General features: G+C 51.4%; 1 protein-coding gene across 1 annotated transcript in view; it reads left to right on the top strand.

Moving 5' to 3' along the window:
- Positions 1 to 2,311: 2,311 nt before the first annotated feature.
- The window catches only part of GPC3 (glypican 3), a 172,552-nt gene continuing 155,921 nt past the window's right edge, over positions 2,312 to 18,942 (top strand). The window contains exons 1-2 of the mRNA XM_054214410.1: positions 2,312 to 2,512; positions 11,490 to 11,651. Coding sequence (XP_054070385.1) covers positions 2,353 to 2,512; positions 11,490 to 11,651 — 322 coding nt within the window. The 5' untranslated portion in view covers positions 2,312 to 2,352. The remainder of the gene's footprint in view (positions 2,513 to 11,489; positions 11,652 to 18,942) is intronic.

Here is an 18,942-nt window from a genome sequence, read left to right as displayed (position 1 = left end):
ATATCTGTGTACTTACCTGGAACAGTAAAAGCCGCCTCTACTTAAATGAAATACACACAGCAGGTTTGAAGATGAACACAGGAGACGCTTGAACGCCTTTTAGACAACTGTAATTCAGCCCATAAATGTAATATAGATTGCAATAGCGTATATAAAGGAGAGCTTCAAATACCAGCCTTTGTATTTTGCAACTCGGTCCAATTGATTCCTAACCTACAGCAATATTGTACCCGAAACGCAAACTGTTGCATAAACATAACGAATCCATCACTGAATCAGTGAAGGAGATGCAGAAAAGATCCGTTATCTATCCAGCGCCATGCGGCTCACATGAGCCGAAGCACGGGTGCCGGTATTTCGTGGAAGGAAAGGGGAGAAAAGAAAATACGGAAAGGATGAATCCTCATCCGTATCACTGAGCGCCCGCCCGCTCTTCACTCTGCTGAAACCAGGTGCAATTTGCACCATGGAGCACCTGCTCCTCTAAGCAAAATGAAATTTCCGGATTCCTTCAGAATTCCTGCAAAGCGGGGCTTTTTGCTGCCCGGTTAATGGAAGTTTTGTCAGCCGTGCTTACTAGACACAATAAATGGATAATAAATAGCGCAGTCTGCGGACAGCAACAGGCTCCGACAATCCATTAACCAGCGAGACATGTTGCGCATTCCAGCTTATTAGTCTCATATCCATAATATATTTTAACAATCTCTCCCTGGCAGGCATTTTCTTAGAACAAACACACAGGTCAGACTTTCATTTTTCATCCCTCTTCAGAATTTCCGAGTGAAAAAGCGCTGGTAGCGAGTCATTCGCGATAATCTGGTCCTGTATTTGCACTGGAAATTTTAAATAGATTTTTTTCCCGTTTTTCTGCTTATACTTCTCTCTTTGTTTTTCCCTGCAGAAGCAGCATTGTGCAGGCTGGGGGCGAGCAGCGAGGAGACAGCCTGGGCAAAGACAATTTTGGCAATTTTTTGCACATGGTCCCTGTTTGTTTTTTTTTTTTTTTTTTTTTTTTTTAAATAAAGCCTTCCCTCCCCCTGCCCTGCTCGCCTCCCATTTTACACAGCTGCTTGCCGAGCAACGAGCAGCGTGGGCCCCTTCCAGGTGAGAACACATTGCTGGCATTTAGGGTTTTCTTTGCTGGTGGGACGCAGCTGGGCTGTCCTGACCCCGGCTGGTGACCTGGTGAGGGTCCCCGTGTCCCCTGGCTGGGGGACTCAGGGTTTGAGGGGCTCTGTTGGGGCTTCAGCTTGGTGACCGAGGGGTTCCCAACAGCTCCAGCTGGAAACTGGTGGGGAAATGCCTCGGGGGAGCAATTCATGCCCACTCATGGCTGCCTGTAGCCCCTCTGGTGGCTTGTCCAGTGCACACCCAATGGCACCCTGGTCCCCTAGGCACCCCTGGGCCCCCTCAGAGCCCAGGTTATGTGGGGCTCCTGAGACAGCCCTGCACTTGGCATTGCTCTGCGCTCGCCGCAGAGTTCCCACGTTGGGGAACCACATCTGCAGTGGGCATCAGGATTGGTACCGGGACCGGGCAGTGGACACTGGTACCAGGACCAGGCAGGGGGCACCGGCAGCAGGCACTGGGACCGGGTACAGGGACTGGCCAGTGGACATTGGCATTGCATACTGTAACCGGGACTGGGCAGTGGACACTGGTACTGGGCAGGGGGCACCGGCAGCAGGCACCAGGACTGGGTAGCAGGACTGGGCAGTGGACACCGGCATCGGGTACCAGGACTGGGCAGTGAACACCAGTACTGGGACCAGGCAGGGGGCACCGGCAGCGGGCACCAGGACCGGGTACGGGGACCGGGCAGTGGACATCGGGACCGGGCAATGGACATCAGGACCGGGACCCGGACCGGGCAGTGGACGCCGGCAGCGGTCACCGGGACCAGATACAGGGACCGGGTAGTGGACACCGGTACCGGGACCGGGCAGGGGGCACTGGCAGTGGGCACCAGGACCGGGTACGGGGACCGGGCAGTGGACATCGGGACCGGGACCCGGACCGGGCAGTGGACGCCGGCGGCGGTCACCGCCACCGGAGGGCCCCGGGGCTGCAGCGCGGGGCGTGGCGGGGCGTGGCGTGGCGTGGGCCAATGAGCGGCGGGGCGGTGCCGCGCGCGGGGAGAGTTTGCCAGGCGGCGGGGCGGGCGCCAATCAGCTCGCGGGGCCGGCTGGGCGACGGCCAATAGGGGCGCGGCGGGGCGGGGCGCGTGGAGCCGGTCCTCGCGCTCCGGGGGTGCCGGGCGAGGCGCGGGGCTCAGCTCCGCTCCGTCGTCCACAGCCCGGTGCCGGCGGGGATGCCTGCCGGCGGGGAGTAGAGCGGCGCCCCGGGAGGATGTCGGGGAGCGGCGGAGCGCTGCTGTTGCTGCTGGCCGCGCTGCTCGGTGCCCCGGGGGCCGCGCAGCCGGCGGGGGAAGCCGCCTGCCGCCCGGTCCGCGCCGCCTTCCAGGTGCTGCAGCCCGGAGCCAAGTGGGTGCCCGAGAGCCCGGTGCCAGGTGAGGCTGCCCGGCCCCCTAGCCTGTCGCCGTTTCCTCTTCTACCCCCCTCCCCGGGCTCGCCGGTGTGTGGAGGGCGGCTCCGGGGGCCGCTCGGGTGCGGGGCGAAGCGGGCTGCGCTCTGCGGCCGCGGGACGCCGCGGAGCCGGGTGCGGGCTGCCCGCTCTCCCGCCGCCCGCGGGGGGCTGCTCTTCCCCGGCAGCTGGGGTGCGGGGCTGCCGGCCGCCGGGTGCGCGCTGCGGGTGCGCCCCTGCAGTGGAAATCTGGATGGAGCCGGGTCCTTTACGGCTCTCGTTTTGTTTAGGGGCGGGGGGGGGGGGCTTTTACCTAGAGGTAGCTCAAACTTCTGCTGCCGGGCGGAGTTGTCTGCAGAACGGCCGTTTTCGCAATGCCGGTGTCGGGGAAGGGGGTACCGGTGTGAGGTGCCCGGGCACGGCGGCGTCCCTGCCACCGGGCACCGCGGCATCCCTGCCGGCTCTGTCTCTGCCAGAGGTCTTTCCTCCATGTGTCGTGTGCCTGGCAGCCAGCGGTGCAGGGAGCGAAGCCGCCATCCGAGGGAAGTCCCGCTTTGTAAATCCCTGGAGCTGTGGCTGGGGACGAGGGTCGGGACGCTCGGAAGAGCGTCCCGACCCTCGTCCCCAGCCACAGCTCCAGAAATGGGGCTGGAACCGGGCACCGCTGCGGGGGCACTGTCGGGCAGCGATGGCCCAGGTGGGAGGCTCTGCGAAGCGGGGCAAGGTGTTACTCCGCTGTGCAATTAGCATTACAGGTGGTAATTACAGCCTGCGTGGTACAGCACTAAACCTCACCACCTACATCCCACAAGGCTGCTTTCAGTGTATAGGCTTTCTTCCTATTTTAAATTGTAAGTGAGATAACTGAATTGCGTGCCTTTTAAAGGTCTTTTTTTCTTTCAGCTTTTCGGTGAGTAGGGAGTGTCGGCTCTGGGAGCGTGTGTATGTGCAGGGAGAGGTTTTGATCGCTGCGTTACGGAGCTGCCTGGAGAAGTCAGGTGCTGTTGCGTTAGGTTAAACACGCAGCGGAGAACGCCTGCCCTGGAAAGCTTACGATCAAAGTATGAAAATGAAGAGATAACAGGCAAATGTGACAGGCAGGGGAGGTACAATGAGATCATCGCCAGCAGCTGCTGCTTTTAATAATGATGTGTTGAGTTACGCTTCTCGCATTCGGGATTGCACAGGCCAGAAATACAAGAGTCGCTTCAGCAGCGATCCGCAGCCGCGCAGGAGGGGAAGGGGAGAAGTGAGGGGTGCCGAGGGCTGCTGGTCTGCTGGTGCAAATCCCAAATCCTCTGGTCTGTAGGACGGTAGCAATGCCTCAGCTTACTGCAGCTGTGAGGTCTAGAGGGAGGGTTTAGGTGTAAGTCCTGGTGAGAGAGTACCTCCCCTCTCCCCTCCTATCCTTACCTCCCCTTCCCCTGTAATTTTTTGACTCTTTTCTTAATGCTCCCTTCAGCCTAGCTGCGGGAGCAGCATCTCTTCTCTCTCCGTCCCGCAGGGTCCCCTGGTCAGTGTGGAGGTAGCGCTGGAAATACTCTGCAGTGAAATATTTGCAGGGAGGGGAAAGGGCTGCTCTTATCACCACTAAAATGCCAGACCCTCTTGTTTGTTTGTAATCAAAGAACTGTCTTCCCTTGCTTCCGTGAAAGTCAGTGAAATGTTTGCTTTGATCCCTAGGTAGCTTTCTTGGGGTGGATTTTCACAGGGAGAGGTGATGGAGGGGAGGGCAGCGGGGTGCTCCTGGCGGGTCCCCGCAGGCTGTGCTGTGAGGGGTGGGGGGCAGCTGGAATCCTCCCTGTTGCAGTGTCCTTCCCCAGAAACCGGTGGCATCCTCCATCCTGGCCTGGGCTGTGCTTCCCACGGGTGCTGTTGCCTGTGCGTCTTCCTTTCCTGGCAGGGTTCAGGTTGCTGGAGTTGCTCGTTGTGCTCCTGCCCCCCTGGGAGCCCCAGCCACATCCCTGGTATTCCGGAGGAGTGCGGAGCCCTCTGCAGAGCCCATGGGTAGCTGGATCGATACCTCCTAACAGAGCTGGTGTTTCAAGTGAATGCTTCCAGCTTGTTATGATGATAAAGTTCCCGCATATCAAATCGAAAGTGGATTTTACATTTGCCTAAGTGCATAAACTTGATCATAATTAAAGCAATGACTGCTTGCTTATACCTTGGATCTGGCCCATCTCGTGTGACTCTGTGTAGTAATTACACTTCAGAGCACTCGCTTCTTCTAGTAGCAGCTGCATAAATCTCTGTAATAGGGGAACATCACTCAAGGACCGTTTTCCCGGCTTCTGTTTATTGCTTTTCTTCCTTCCGTACATCTGTCAATTAAAAAAAAGTTTGGGAGTTCCCAGCCACAAAACACCACGGAATCAATTCTGAGAACCTCTGCCTATAGATCGTATCACCCTGGAGAAACCAAAGGTTTAAACAACTTATTTAAAGTGTGGGGTTTTTTTTTTTTGACACAAACAGAAAACAATGAGTTCTGGAAGCCACGTTCTGCGTTATGAGCAGTTGTGGCTCAAAGGCGTAAGTAGAGGAAAAGCTGCTGAGTTGCAGCGCAGGCAGGAGAAATGTCCCACGGCTCCATCTTACTGGATCAGTGGTGCGTGGGCTGGGGGGGGGGCACAGGCACAGTGCTCCCTCTGGAGAAGCCCAGCCATATTTTTAATTAAAAAAAAAAAAAGGCAATTCTGATAAATGTGAGGGAAATGTCGTGCTGTTTCATGAGCGGTATTAACATTCCGGGAGTAATTCTAGCTGAAGGCGTGCATCAGGCGGCGAGCAGAGACTTGGGCTCCTCCTGTCCTGCCACCTGGGGAGGGGGATTTTGCAGCTCTGGAGCCTGCTTTGGCACACTCGGAGGTGGGGAGCAGCACGACCTAACTACTGTCAGCTGTGGCTGATTGTTCCGAGGGGTGGGAGGACGTAATCCATGCCAGCAGCTGTGCTCGACGAGAGGCCTCGTGCTGGAGAGGGGCGAAGGCAGGGTGATGGGGGAGAGCTATTCATAGGCTTCTCTGAAGTTGCGACTCGGTGCCGCGGTAACTTCCTCCACTGCTCACATTCATTAATAACTAAATTCTCTTTTTCTTACGCTGCCTGTCTGGGTTTTCGTCTTCCTTTTGTCTTTTCCCTGCATAATTTGTCATGTAAACCCAGTAACTTGAATTTCCTTTTTTTTTTTTTTTTCCCCTGATGTGTTTCTCTTTCCTCTTTGCCATCCGGATTTCTTTGTGTCGGTGGTGACGCGCCAGATAATCGGGCTGGTGCGTGTGGGTAGAGGGGAAGGGGCGAGCTGCCGCCTTGCGGAGACAGGGAGAGGGGATGGATATCTCTGCCCGTGCTCATGTGGAAGCTGAGGAATATTTTTCTCGGAAGAAATACCTGCTGGCGGCTCTGTCTGCCTCCTCCCACAGCGGAGTGCAGTTTCCAGCTTTTTGTTCATTCTCTTTGATGGAAGCACGTATGGATTCACCTGAAGAAAATAGAGGAGATGAACCTTTTGCTTTCGGAGGGGGAGGTGTAAAGCTTTACAGCTGGCTGCCTGAGTGTGTCAAGCTTTCTTCTCTGTCCTTTTCTTCTTTTTGGCAGCTGGTGTGTGCCAACATACAACTCGAAAACTAAAAATCCCAACTCTTCCCGCCGGACTCCATGCGCTCTTGCTCGCGAGCTGGCTCCCTTTGGACTCCTGCTCTTTTTTTTTTATTCTGTGTTTCCTGAGTGGGACTAAGGATACTCCTTCCCGCGCGGCCTTTCCGTTTAGCTTAGCGCGGTGCTTTAAGATCTTAGTTTACTAGATAATTGAGTTTTCTGTTCTGAATTATTTCAGGCCTGCAAGTTGCTCTCTTGATAGTTAAGAGAGTGGGAGCAGAACCCTAAAATTTAGTAACCTCCTCAGGCAGTGGTTTTATAGCAAGATCATTAATGTCCTTTTTTTTTTTTTTCTTTTCTTCCCGGGGGTTAATTTTAACAGCATCCTGAACAGTGCTCTTCCCAGCCTTGGGAATGGCTGTCGGGTGCATGCGTGTGACTGTAAGAAATGCGTATGGTGGGTAGGTGCCCACAAATTAACTCCATGTTTTTGATGACGGTGTTGTTGATTCGTTTGTTAGGAAGAAACTCAGTCTGTAAAACCTCTCTGTTTTCTCCGTAACTACTTCTTTTAAAAGATGCAGCGCTACAGAGCGTTGTATTGGTGTGGCAATCCTCTGGCCAACGCTGCAAGACTTGGGGAGGAATCCAGAGTCAGATGGCCTTGTGAAAGACACGATGGAATGGAAAATAAAGGATCGTTAAGCAGTAATAAATATCCCACGTCGTACCCATATTGTTCCAACTTCAGTCACCTATTGGATGAGGATGGTTTGTAATTTATATCTCTGTAATTAGGTTTTAAAAAGATCAGCACTTAAGCTGGGTTTTGAACGGTAGCACTTCCTTTTGCCCCCAAATGCTGAGCATTAAAAGCTGGTGACAGATGCATGACCCCCTAGTCACGTAATTTAAAAGGTCTTTAATAATAATAATAATACTAATAATAAAAATAAAAAAAACAACTATTGAAATAGCTGGGGAAAATCTACTACATTTAGAAGTTGAATCACTGCTTTTGTCTGTTTAAAGCGTGATGCTGACTGTGAAACGATTAGAGAAAGAAAATTAACACAATGCAGCAGCTTTTTTTATGTGTAATATTAACAAACGGGTGAGTAAAGAGGGTGGGATGAAGCCCTCTGAGGTTTCTGGACCGCGGGGGGTGAGGGGTGCTGCTGTGCGGGGTACCAGAGCCCCCGCCGCTCGCGAAGGAGCCTGCAGCCGGGTAACATTCAGCAGCAGTTCTGATTTTGGCCATGCCTGGGGGAAATTTGGGGGGAATGTTAATCTGATTTCGGCTGCCGTTGGATTGGGTGGGCAGGCTTGCGTGCCTTGTCTGCCCTGCTGACAGGGCTGGAGCGATCCTGGGATGCTTAAAATTGGAATACAGCCCTTCAGCCTCACGGAGGGATTTGCGACTGTCTGCAGATGATCTCAAGGGTTGTTTTTGGTTTTTTTTTTTTTTGACATTTAATCCATTGAAATTATTGTCACTTCTGCTGTACTAACCGCCCATCTGTGGGAATAATTTTACATCAAAGTCAAATTTAATGCTTTAAATTCGCTGCTCCCTGGTCTTCAGGAAAAATTCCCCGTGTCGGAAGAAGGAGGCAGAGGCTGGGCGCTGCTGGAGTTACCGCGGCTCTAGAGATTAATTCTGTTGGTGAGGAGCGTATGCAAAAATTACTGGAGCATTTACACTGCTGTTCCCCAAGATGGCATAAATGGCACAGCGCTCCGAGGGTGCCAGGCGTCATCATGCCCATGGAAGGGGCCGCATCCAGCCCCTTCGGACCCATGGGAGCCAGGTGTCAGAGGGTCAGGCTCCGGTGCTCGGCGTTGCATGGGTGTCACTAACCTTGCCAGGATTGGGATGTGAGCATCCAAGCGCCGCTGGAGTAATTGGCGGGACACTTTCTTTCTTTCCAAAAATGAATTTGTGATGATTTATGGCGAAAGGAGGAGGTGGTTTGCAAAGGCTGAGGCTGGCGTTACAAGGTGTAAATGGCTTGAAACTTTAAGAAAAAGGGGTATGTTTGTAGGTTGGGAGATAAAAACAGTCTTAACAGTAAGGGCCGTTAGGCAGCGGGATGGGCTTTGCTGTCTCACAGGTTGGAGCTGTCACTGGAGGTGTTTGTGATAGGTAAAGTGCTCCGAGGGGGTGGATTGGGAGGCAGGGGGTAGGATTTGGTGACTCACAGGACCTTTTCCATTGCATTTATGGAGCCAAAAACGTGTGGCAGCTTAATTCATGCTAGTGTCTGATCCATAGGCTTGTGGTTTGTTTCCAGGCGTTGGTGTTTTTCCATCCACCGCGCTTCTGGAGCGTGCACGGCTGGCACAGCTCCTAGCGCTTGGGGTGCAGGGTCTGGGGCTCCATGAGTGCAGAACAGGGTCCTCCCAGGTTCTGCAGCACAAGTGCAGAAGAGCGTCCTCCAAGCAACGGCGTGGATAAACCCCAAACATCCTCACAGGTCAAAAAGTGCTGTCCCTGCTTCACTGATGCCCGCTGGGGTCAGCGGGGTGGGTTGGTGGCTCCTGGGTGACTCGAAACCCTCTTGTCCTTACCATTGGGACTTACAGACGGGAGTGTTCGGGTCTGCTCGCCATCTGGGAGAGTCATATCCAGAAAACAGCTGGCAGATGGGAGCCAGGCCCCTCTTCCCTGGCCCTCTGTAGCCATGCTCTGCCCCAGGAAGGACCTCATCCCCCGGGGGCTGATAAGAGCCTGTCCTGCCTGCATTGACGTGTTGCACTTACCACGATGTTTCTGGTCGCCGCTGTTAGTTGGCTCTCTCTGTAAAACATTTTAAGCTGTCAGCGTTAATTCCCAGGCTTTTTCCTCCTCCTCCTCCTCCGTGGTTGCTCTGCTACAGCGTGTGTCTGTCTTTTTACTTACTTCACAGAACTAAAATTCCATTTAAGGGGAGAAATGGGCTTAATTGCTAGAAAGAAGGATGGGAGGTGAGTAGATGACCTTGCTGCTTCCTATCCCTGCCTTTAACTTCCACAGATCTCTTAATTGCCAACTCTCAGATTTTTCTATATTGGTGTTTCCATTAATCGTGGAAGGCTTTCTTTTTTTTTTTTTTTTAATTTGAAAAGTGTCCTAATATAATAAATGTAGGAGGAAATAAGCTCTGTATTAACAAAAAATTTATGGCTGTATTTTAGTGTTAAAGGGACCACGCTAAGCCTTTCTGTGGTGTAAATTGACTTGAATTTTACTTTAAAAAACCCTCTTTAACTTGCTGTTGTGTAACCACTTTTCTCATTAACGCAGTGTCTCGCTGTTTTGTGCTTTTATGGTCCCTGTTATATTTTTTTTTTCTCCGATGGGTGACGTAGCTGTCGCCCTGCTCCTCTGGCGTGTGTCACGAAGTGCTGAGGCTCGATCTTCAGGTGTCAGTGGTGCTGACTGTGCATTGGACGGCTTGATGAAGGCATTTACGCTGCGCACCCCGTTCTGTAGCAGGGGAAACTGAGGCAGCAGGTGGGGATGGAGCTGGGATGGTGTCGTGGGTCCAGCCTTGGGCTGTGCCTCCTTCTCTCCCCTTTGCCATGCAGTGTTTTGCAGCAACGGTGGGACTCGCGTTGCTTAAAGCTCCTTTTGGCACGTGAGACGCACGTTGCGGATGAAGCGTTTCATGTTGTTTTTCCCAGGCTGTGCCAGGGGGAGGGATGGGGCTGGGGGGAGGAGGGTTTCTCGAGCCCTGGCAGCTGGTTTTCCCTTGGCGGCGTTGCGTGACTCTTCTTCAGGAGGTACGCGATTGAACTGGGATTAATATTAATCCTGTTCTGCTGCAGTACGCTTACAAAAGTGACTTTTGATGCTTTCTAGTAATTATTGAGAGAAAGGATGTGGTAAAAGACTCTTGAGAGGAGAGGGGAACGTGGATGCATAATCCTTCCGGAGCAAAGATCTAAATTACCAAACTTGCTTTTATTGAGGGGGGGGGAAAACCCCTGCCCCGTAGCAAATGGGAAGGCAGAGCAAGGGCTGAGGGATGCGGGGAGCCTTCAGCCCATACTGGGCTGTCGGTGGCTGCCTTGGGGACTGCTCCTAACCCTGCTTCTGGTGGTGCTGGGGCTAACGGGGACCTGCTCCTGCTCGGGCACGCTGCCCTTTGGCTGCTGGATGCTGAAATGGAAGGTTCTTGCTGCTGTCTGGCCCTGGGCAGCCGTTTTTAGTGGTGTTGCGTACTGTTTGAGTTCCTACCAGCAGCATCAGAGGAGAAGTGTTTTGGGGGATCGGGGGGGTATTTGCTTTGAGAGGAGCTTGCTGCTCCGCTTGCGTCGGCAGGGCCACGGTGTGCTGCTGAAAGCTGATTGAGAATGAGACTTTTCTTGTTGCCGCCGCTTCCAGCTCTTCTGTTCTGTCTTCTCCTCTGTCTGAACCCAAAAGATCAATATATTTATTTTTTCTATATTTTATTTATCACTTCTCAGTGAACAACACTTTTGCTAAAATGGTCTACTACGTCTGGGGGCAAGAGCTTTGGGAACGCTTTGGGAATGTCAAAAACCAAAGTTTAGCATCACTGACCAGTGCTTTGAGTTGCAGCTTGGGATGCCGGGGGAAGCGATGCTCCGCTCGCCTCTGTCCCCGGCTCTTGTACCGGGCTGGTGAATGGGTGAGGAGCTGCTCCTGCGGCGGCCCTCGGGACCTGTCCCTCTGCAGTGGGGCTCGCGGAGGTGACGTGATGGACCTCGGGCTTTGCCAGGTGCACCAGAGGAAGGGTGGGATGGTGAAATCGGTGGGAGGCCTTGGGGGATGTATACAATTTAGAAATCTGTGCTTTAAAAAAAAAAAGTCATTATTGTTGTGCCCTCCTGTTGTTACTGTTATTGCTGTGGATGCAAAAGGATGGCGATCGCAGGCAAATAACATAGTTGTTATCTGTTTTAAGTCTTTACGCAAATTATGAGCATATCCTGCGTGCTGAACTACGTGCATTGCTCCGTTCATTGCAAATCCACAGCTTCAAATCCTGGCTCTTTTTTCCGTCTCCTCCGGGTGCCTGTAGCTCCTTCCTGAAGTGCAGGTGGGCTCGCAGGAGGCAGCAGGGTGATGCTCTCCGTCGCTCTGCTCGCCACCAGCCCAGCCACGGACGGAGTGCGTGGGAGCTCAGCGTGCCAGCAGGACTAGTACCCAGCTCCTGAGGGCCACTGCGATCTGGGATCTGTCTTATCCGTCTTCTCCTTCAGCTGAGCCTTGCTCAGGGCAAATTCCAGAAGCATCCTCAATTTACCCAAACAGTAACGGCAGCGATGCCAACGTATGGAGTTGGTTTCCTCTCCACTCCCAGCAATTCTACCTCCTAATGCAAATTTTCCGCCCTCCTTGTGCCTCTCTCCAGGGTCGGATCTGCAAGTATGTATCCCGAAGGGCTCCACGTGCTGCTCCAGGAAGATGGAGGAGAAGTACCAGGCAACAGCCCGCCTGAACATGGAGCAGGTTCTGCAGTCCGCCAGCATGGAGCTCAAGTTCCTCGTCATCCAGAACGCCGCTGTCTTCCAAGGTGGGTGCCAGGGGTGGTCCAGGCTCGTGGTGGGAGGAGGAGGTGCTTCTGCTCCTCTTCCTCAGCACGTGGCAATCAGAAGTGCAGGTGGCTGGAAGCTTTATGTTGCCTTTTTTTTATATGTTTGTATGTATTATATATGCTTATTTATGATAAATAATACACCTGGTTTGGTATATGGCTGCTCTGCAGGGCTTGTCCTAAATATTCCTGTAGCTGAAACAGCAAATGTAAATTTAAAGACTAAACCTCTTCAAGTGCAAATTTAAAAATGAATGAAAAGCCCACTTCTCCAAGAATTAAAATCATAGAATTGTCAGGGTTGGAAGGGACCTTAAAGATCATCTAGTTCCAGCCCCCCTGCCATGGGCAGGGACACCTCCCACTAGATCAGGTTGCTCAGAGCCCCATCCAGCCTGGCCTTAAAAACTTCCAGGGATGGGGCTTCCACCCCCTCTCTGGGCAACCTGTGCCAGTGTCTCACCACCCTCATGGGGAGGAACTTCTTCCTAACGTCCAGTCTGAATCAACCCATCTCTAGTTTTGATCCATTCCCTCTAGTCCTACCATCGCCTGACATCCTAAAATGTCCCTCCCCAGCTTTCTTGTAGGCCCCCTTAAGATACGGGTAGGCCGCCCTAAGGCCTCCTTGGAGCCTTCTTTTCTCCAGACTGAACAACCCCAACTCCCTCAGTCTGTCCTCATAGGAGGGGTGCTCCATCCCTCAGATCATTCTTGTGGCCCTTCTCTGGACACATTCCAGCACATCCATATCTCTCTTGTAGTAGGGGCTCCAGAACTGGACGCAGGACTCCAGGTGGGGTCTCAGGAGAGTGGAGTAGAGGGGGAGAATCACCTCCCTCGCCCTGCTGGCCGCGCTTCTCTTGATGCAGCCCAGGGTATGATTGGCTTTCTGGGCTGCTAGCGCACACTATGGCTCATGTGGAGCCTCTTGTCCACTGGCACCCCCAAGTCCTGTTCTTCAGGGCTGCTCTCAAGCCAGTCACTGCCCAGCCTATATCTCTGCAAGTACCGTCTTGTGTGACTCTGCCAGTCCCAAGCCCTGTGTTGCAGCAATGGGATCTGCTTGCAAAACCCGGTGTAACACTTGGTAAGCATCTGACTAAAATGTGTGTTATTGATTATTGTTATCCACCGTGAAACGAAGTTGGTTATTCCATGTGAAGGTGGGTCGAGGCTGCCTCACTGCCCTCGTGCTCGCCACGGGCTGTTCCCGTGCTTGGTAAGCTGATGCCACACTACATGGTGGCAGCTCTCTTCTTGTTCTAACAGTGATGTCACGTATTGACTCCTTAGCAAAACTGGCCTTTGACAAATATTTTCTACTGTGGATATACACCAGTTTGTGTCACTTAAATCTGCAGTCATTTTTTTTTTTCTTTTAGGGCCTTTGCACAAGCAAAACTTATTTGATCCGTGCTTAATGTGCGGTGAAATGTTTGCTTGTTTGTTGAGTGCTCTCACATTGAGGTTCCATCGTTCTGTATTAATGGCATTTTTGCCTATATTTAAAAAGAAAGCATGAGCAGTCAAGTGTTTGTTTTTTGGTTTTTTTTCTCGATGCTGATATTTTTGCAGAATAATTGATTTATTTTTGTTCATGCCTCACTAACAGCAAGACTCAAAGCCTGCTGAAGCCTGTGCGATCATGGCAAAGCTCTGTTCTGTTCCTCAACTGACTGATGAAGTCTAATGGGTTGTTTTTCTCAACGTAAGATCAAATAAATTGCTGAGGAGGTAGCAGTGTATTTTTTTTTTTTTTCCCCCCAGTACTTCTTAATGCAGTGACCATTAAACAGAATGGAGTAAAACTAATGAGAGATTGGTTTCCTAGGCATTGGAAATGTAGACTAGCTTCAGAAATGGTGAATAACCTGGCCAGAATACAAAGTGTCTGCCTCCTCCCCTACCATTCGACAAAAACATGGGAACATCAGAGTTTTATTTTTTCTTTTTTTTTTCTTTTACTACAATTTCCATCCTGGCCATGAGAGCCACTTTTTTTCCCCTTGTGCAGGGGTTTTGGAGCTGACGTGACTCTGAAAAGCCTCGGTGTGCTGAATTGCCATTCTTCTTGGTGGTGGGAAAGAAAAGCATTTAATGGAAGAATTCCTGACCACTTCTGCTTATAAAATAGATCATGACTAATTTTAAAAGTCTCTTGCAGTCCCACTGTAGCTGGAGCCAGTGAGGAGCTCACTTTAATTACCTCATAATAAAGCATTTTGTACTTGGAAGGACAATTCATTAGATTTTTGAAAATTGTGTATTTTTGCTGTCTTTAAATTTAGTCTCAAAGTCTGTAGAAGGACACGTTTTTTTAATAGGCAGGTCTTTTGATTGCTGCTTGTTTAAGAATATTTTGATGGCTGCAGTGCTAGAGGCTGTTCCAGCTATAGAAATTGTGCTTGAACCCAACACGTGGCAGTCTGATTTCTTCTTCCTTGGCACCGCTCATGGTAGGGACAGGCTTCTATCCCAAGACATCTCGAAGGGAGCTGGTGTTGGGGTGTAGTGGCTCAGCTGTGTCCAGCTCTGGAGCCCTCAGCACACGAAGGACATGGACCCCTTGGAGCGGGGCCAGAGGAGGCCACGAAGATGATCCGAGGGCTGGAGCCCCTCTGCTGTGAGGACAGGCTGAGAGAGTTGGGGGCGTTCAGCCTGGAGAAGAGAAGGCTCCGGGGAGACCTTCGAGCCCCTTTCAGTCCCTGAAGGGGGCCTACAGGAAGGATGGGGAGGGGCTGTTGGCAAGGGCATGTAGTGATAGGACGAGGGGCAATGGTTTTAAACTAGAGCAGGGGGGGTTTAGATGAGACATTAGGAAGAAGTTCTTTCCACTGGAGGTGGTGATCCCCTGGCCCAGGTTGCCCCGAGAGGTGGTAGAGGCCCCATCCCTGGAGACGTTCAAGGCCAGGCTGGATGAGGCTCTGAGCAACCTGACTGAGTTGAAGATGTCCCTGCTCCCTGCAGGGGGGTTGGACTAGATGGCCTTTAGAGGTCCCTTCCAACCCAACACATTCTAGGATTCTATGAAATCAAACCCCACCGGGGTGGTGTTGAGCTAGGACGGCTGCTTGTAGAACACTTGCTGCCCTGCAGAGCCAGGGAGCGCGGGGTGCCCATGGTGGGGTGCTCCTGGGGCTGCCTTCCGCTGCAGAGGGGATGCTGGAGCAGTCAGACACAGCCCCCGTGCTCCCCGAGCATCTCCTGCAGGTCCTGCTCCTCCATGGTGGCTCCGGGCAAAGCTGGGGACAGATGAAGCTTTGGGAATTGGGACCGTAGGAGTGGGATGGCTCAAAGCAACTCTGGCAGGGGAGAAGGCTCTCCGGGGGTGTCTGGCCTTGGGTTGGACCCCAGCGTCTGTTGGGCATCCCGCACAGAGGGCGGGTGACTGCACCACGCTCTGGAGTGGGGTAACATGTTGGTATGGAAACATATCCTAACTGCTCATATTAAAAACACAAATGTGAAATCCTTCACGGTTAATTTTAGTATTTTTAGCCTGGCATCTAAAGGGACTGCTAGTCTGACAAACAAAATCTCACCCAGATGTTATTATTTTGCACCAAATTTAATTTCTTCCTGCTGAAGCTAGAGCCGCATCTCTGCTGATAAAGATCAAGGGAAATTGTCTGGCATTTACAGAAAATCTCATCCAGGCCTATCTGTTACAATGTTCACTTAGCAAAGTTTATTAGATTATTAGTTTTAGACCCTTGGGCTTTTTCTTTACTGCAGTTAAGAAGGAAAAAAATCCCAACCAAAAAAAAAAAAAAAGTCCTCCCTTCACTAAATTTAAATGGTACAATTAGCTTCTGGTCTTATCTCACAGGCATTTTTGAAAATTATGGAGATGATTTAAGTAGTGATTTAATCCTTTGGAAACTTGCTGCGTTTGACGGCGTTAAAATGGATTGTAGCTGCCCCGTCTGCCATGAAAATCTTGCTCTAGAATTTCTTTGGGGGCAAGTTTTTTTTTTTTTCCTGCGGCGTATCCGTGCTGGCGTCTCCCGCGTCGCGTTCTCGGGCAATGGCGCTCCGTGGCGTGCCGGGAAGGTGGGCTCAACCGCAGCGCTGCAAAACTTGCCGAGATGTCTCGCTGCAAGTAACGTTTGGGATTGCGCTGGGGGTGTCGCCGGGCTAACGGCCGAGTGAGTGCCACGGACTTGCTGTGGCAGACGGAGCCGTGGCAGACGGAGCCCTGCCCGCAGCTGGCTTTCCCCCCCCTCTTTCTCCTGAGCTGAGATCTTGGCTTTTTGGTGGGGGGTTTCTGGCCCTGCCGCCACGTATTAAAACACCCGAAAAAGCCCTCAACCAACTCGACTGATTTCCTAAATATTACATCTGAATCCGAATATCTCAGCTTTGTGAACGATAAATTTGAACAGGAAAATATCAAGGTTGTTCTTGTTTTTTGGTGGTGTGTTTTTGGTGTGGTTTTTTTTTTCTTTCTCCTTCCCCCCCTGCTAAAGAGCTCTGTTCCCCAGGGTTGGGTTGTGTGTGTGTTCATCAGCCTGATGCCTCCTGCTTCCTAAGTTTGGGAATTTGCTTTTGAGCGATTACTTAATTTTTTGTCCTGCGCGTTGGCCCTGTTGCGCTGTGGGTAACAGAAAATTAAAGCTTTAGCAGCTGCCCAGACGCAGCTTTCGTGGTACGCTCCTCCCAGCTCTTTGTCCGAGGGAAAAGGTACTTTTTAAAAAGTGGAAAGGCTGCAACACAATTAAGCAGAGAAGGATCCTACGAGGGAAGAGGAGCATCTCCACAAGTTGCTTTGTGTAGGACTTGCTGGGAATCTTCCCCTTCCAGCAGCATGAAGCACGGGAAGGGGAGAGCTGACTACCAGGGGCTGCTTCGGCAGCAGCGATGCAGTGTGGCCCCGCAGAAAGTTGCTTTCATTATTTTAAGTGATTGCTCAAATAAGCTCTCAGCAGGATCTCGCGTTGCCCTTCTGCAGCCTCTGCTGTTGATGTTAGTCAGCTCCCGGGGCGGCTCTTTGCCTGCTGCAGCCACCAGCCTGTGGGAGCGTGTTGGTGCCTGCTCCGTGATCTCCTAGTGGTGACGGTGACGCCGCTGGAGCCAGTGGGGGTAGCGATGGTGTAAATCTGGAGATGCACCCCACGCCCGTCTCCGACCCTGAATCGAGCCACCTGGGCGCAGGGTTTGCTCTCACCCACTCCCCACGCAGCTCCTGTGGGGCCGCAAATGTGGGGGACGCGCTCCTGCCTCCCCAGCAATTACCCGGGCTGGAAAATTGGCTGGGATGCTGCCGCTGAATCCCCCTTGGTGAAAGCCTGTAGGCTTCAATGAAGACCTGATCTGTTCCTTCTGAGCGGTGTAACCTTCTGCAAATGGCAGCTGGGAGACGAGAGGAGCCCTGTCGGGTACCCAAGGGGAGCTTGCAGGGGCTACGGAGATCTGAGGGACTGTCGGGATGTGTGTTTCAGAGTAGCTTCTAGGAGGACCGTGATAAATCATTGCGGATAAACCTGTCTGTAGGTGTATGGTGTTCTCTGATTTGTGGGAGACTCCTGTTTCTTTTCCCCTCCGGAGCCGAGCCCTCGGTGGTTCTGGCAGAGCCGGCGGCGTTGGGGGAAGGTCGATTCATCTCCCCTCGCGCGCAGCGAGAGGACAAAGGCAGAGCTGTAACTCTCAGTCCTACCAGGCGGCTCTGAAGGCTGTAAATCCTCCATTAGGCATAAACGCAGCCATTTTGGTTATTCATAGTTATTTACGCTATCCATTCATATCCGTCAGGAGTGAAGGCGGTTTTGACATTGCAAGCTTCTATCAGGTTATCTTTAATCAGTTTAGAGGCACCTAAGCCACAAATATATCAAATAGCCAATCCTAATGTCGGAGTCCTCTAAAGCACGACTGAATTATTTATTTTGTTATGATGAAAATGTCTGGGCTTTATTGGGTTTTCTTTGAAGAACTTGATTCTGCTTGAAGTCTGGAAGATAAAAGATCAGTGATTGTCTCTCCAAGTTTCTTATTCCGAATCCTTCAAGGCTTTTCATTTTTCACGAGCTGCTGTTACTACTTTGGAGTCAAGGTGAGGGAGCTGAGATTTCTTTTATTCTATTAAAGAGGTTTAAGTATATTTAAAAAAAAAAAAAAAAAACCCAAACTTTTATCTTTACTAATTATGCCTTGCACGGGTAAATCCAAGATGCTTCAATTAGGTGAGGAGAGATGGGCTGTGTGGTGGGAGGATGTTAATTGCCGAGAAGGGTCCGCTGATACCAGTGCTGCCCAGCAGAGCCTGTGTCTTATCGTTTGGAATAGTTTAGTACTCTGGTGTCTTTAAGCCAATTAAGTCCGATAATGCGGGAGGGTCTTTCAGGTGTCGGCAGTAGGAAGAGCCTTGGTGGATGGGCTTAACACCATGCTTTCTAGGGATTTTGGCTTTGGCCGTGCTGCTGACGCTTACAGGGAAGAAGGAAGCGATATGGAGCAAGCAGGAGATGTCTCTGGCTTGAAAAGTTAATAATTATTTCTGAACGTGTAAAGCAGTGGAGGTGAGAGGTGCTGGAAGTCTCAGGGCTGCCCCAGCCCTGCCCCGAGGAGCAGTGGGATGCAGTTGCGCTGGGCTGGGATGTCCAACTTGGACCATCCGCCAGGCTTCTTGTACAGCTTTTCTAGGCGGGAGAAAAGTGATTATCGTTAACTGAGTAAGTGTAAGTGAAAGATTCTTAGCAGGTGGTCAACTGTGATCCGAGTGGGGTCGTCAGCTTAATAGCCGCGGGTGTGTTGTGAAAGGTGCATGTGAAAATGTGAACTCTTGCTTGTGGGCCTGTGAAATATTAAGCTGACATTTTAGAGTGGACTCAAAGAACGGATTCGTTTTTGGAAGAGAATATTAAAACTCTAATTAGACCTTACAAGTGAAAAAGCACCACAAATAAATCTCTCTGTCATCTTATAATTCCTGTTCCTAATTAGTCCTCTGCTAACTAAAGTCTCGCTGTGTCCCTCTCTGACGCTCCTGCCTCCGCAGTGGTGGTTCTCTGCTCTGAAAGCTTCTTGGTTTGTTGTTGTTTTAATTTTTTTTTTTTTTGTTAATGTATATTTAAAATAGGAATTGTCCCTCTGGGTCAATCCCGGCTGGTATTCTGCCTTTGGCAGCGGTTCCTGCCAGATGCTTTGGATGCACAAAGTTTGTAGTGGAGAACTATGGCGATGCGTTTCCCAGGCTGATAACGATGCTCTAAGCCGATGATTACAGGTAGGTGGAAAGAGCTGTCTGCATAATGAGAGATCTCTGGTT

The sequence above is a fragment of the Rissa tridactyla genome, chromosome 9 (genome assembly GCF_028500815.1).
Source record: "Rissa tridactyla isolate bRisTri1 chromosome 9, bRisTri1.patW.cur.20221130, whole genome shotgun sequence".
In the NCBI taxonomy this organism is placed as follows: domain Eukaryota; kingdom Metazoa; phylum Chordata; class Aves; order Charadriiformes; family Laridae; genus Rissa; species Rissa tridactyla.
Note: the sequence above shows the minus strand (reverse complement) of the source record. Positions and strands in the feature narration are given on the sequence as shown.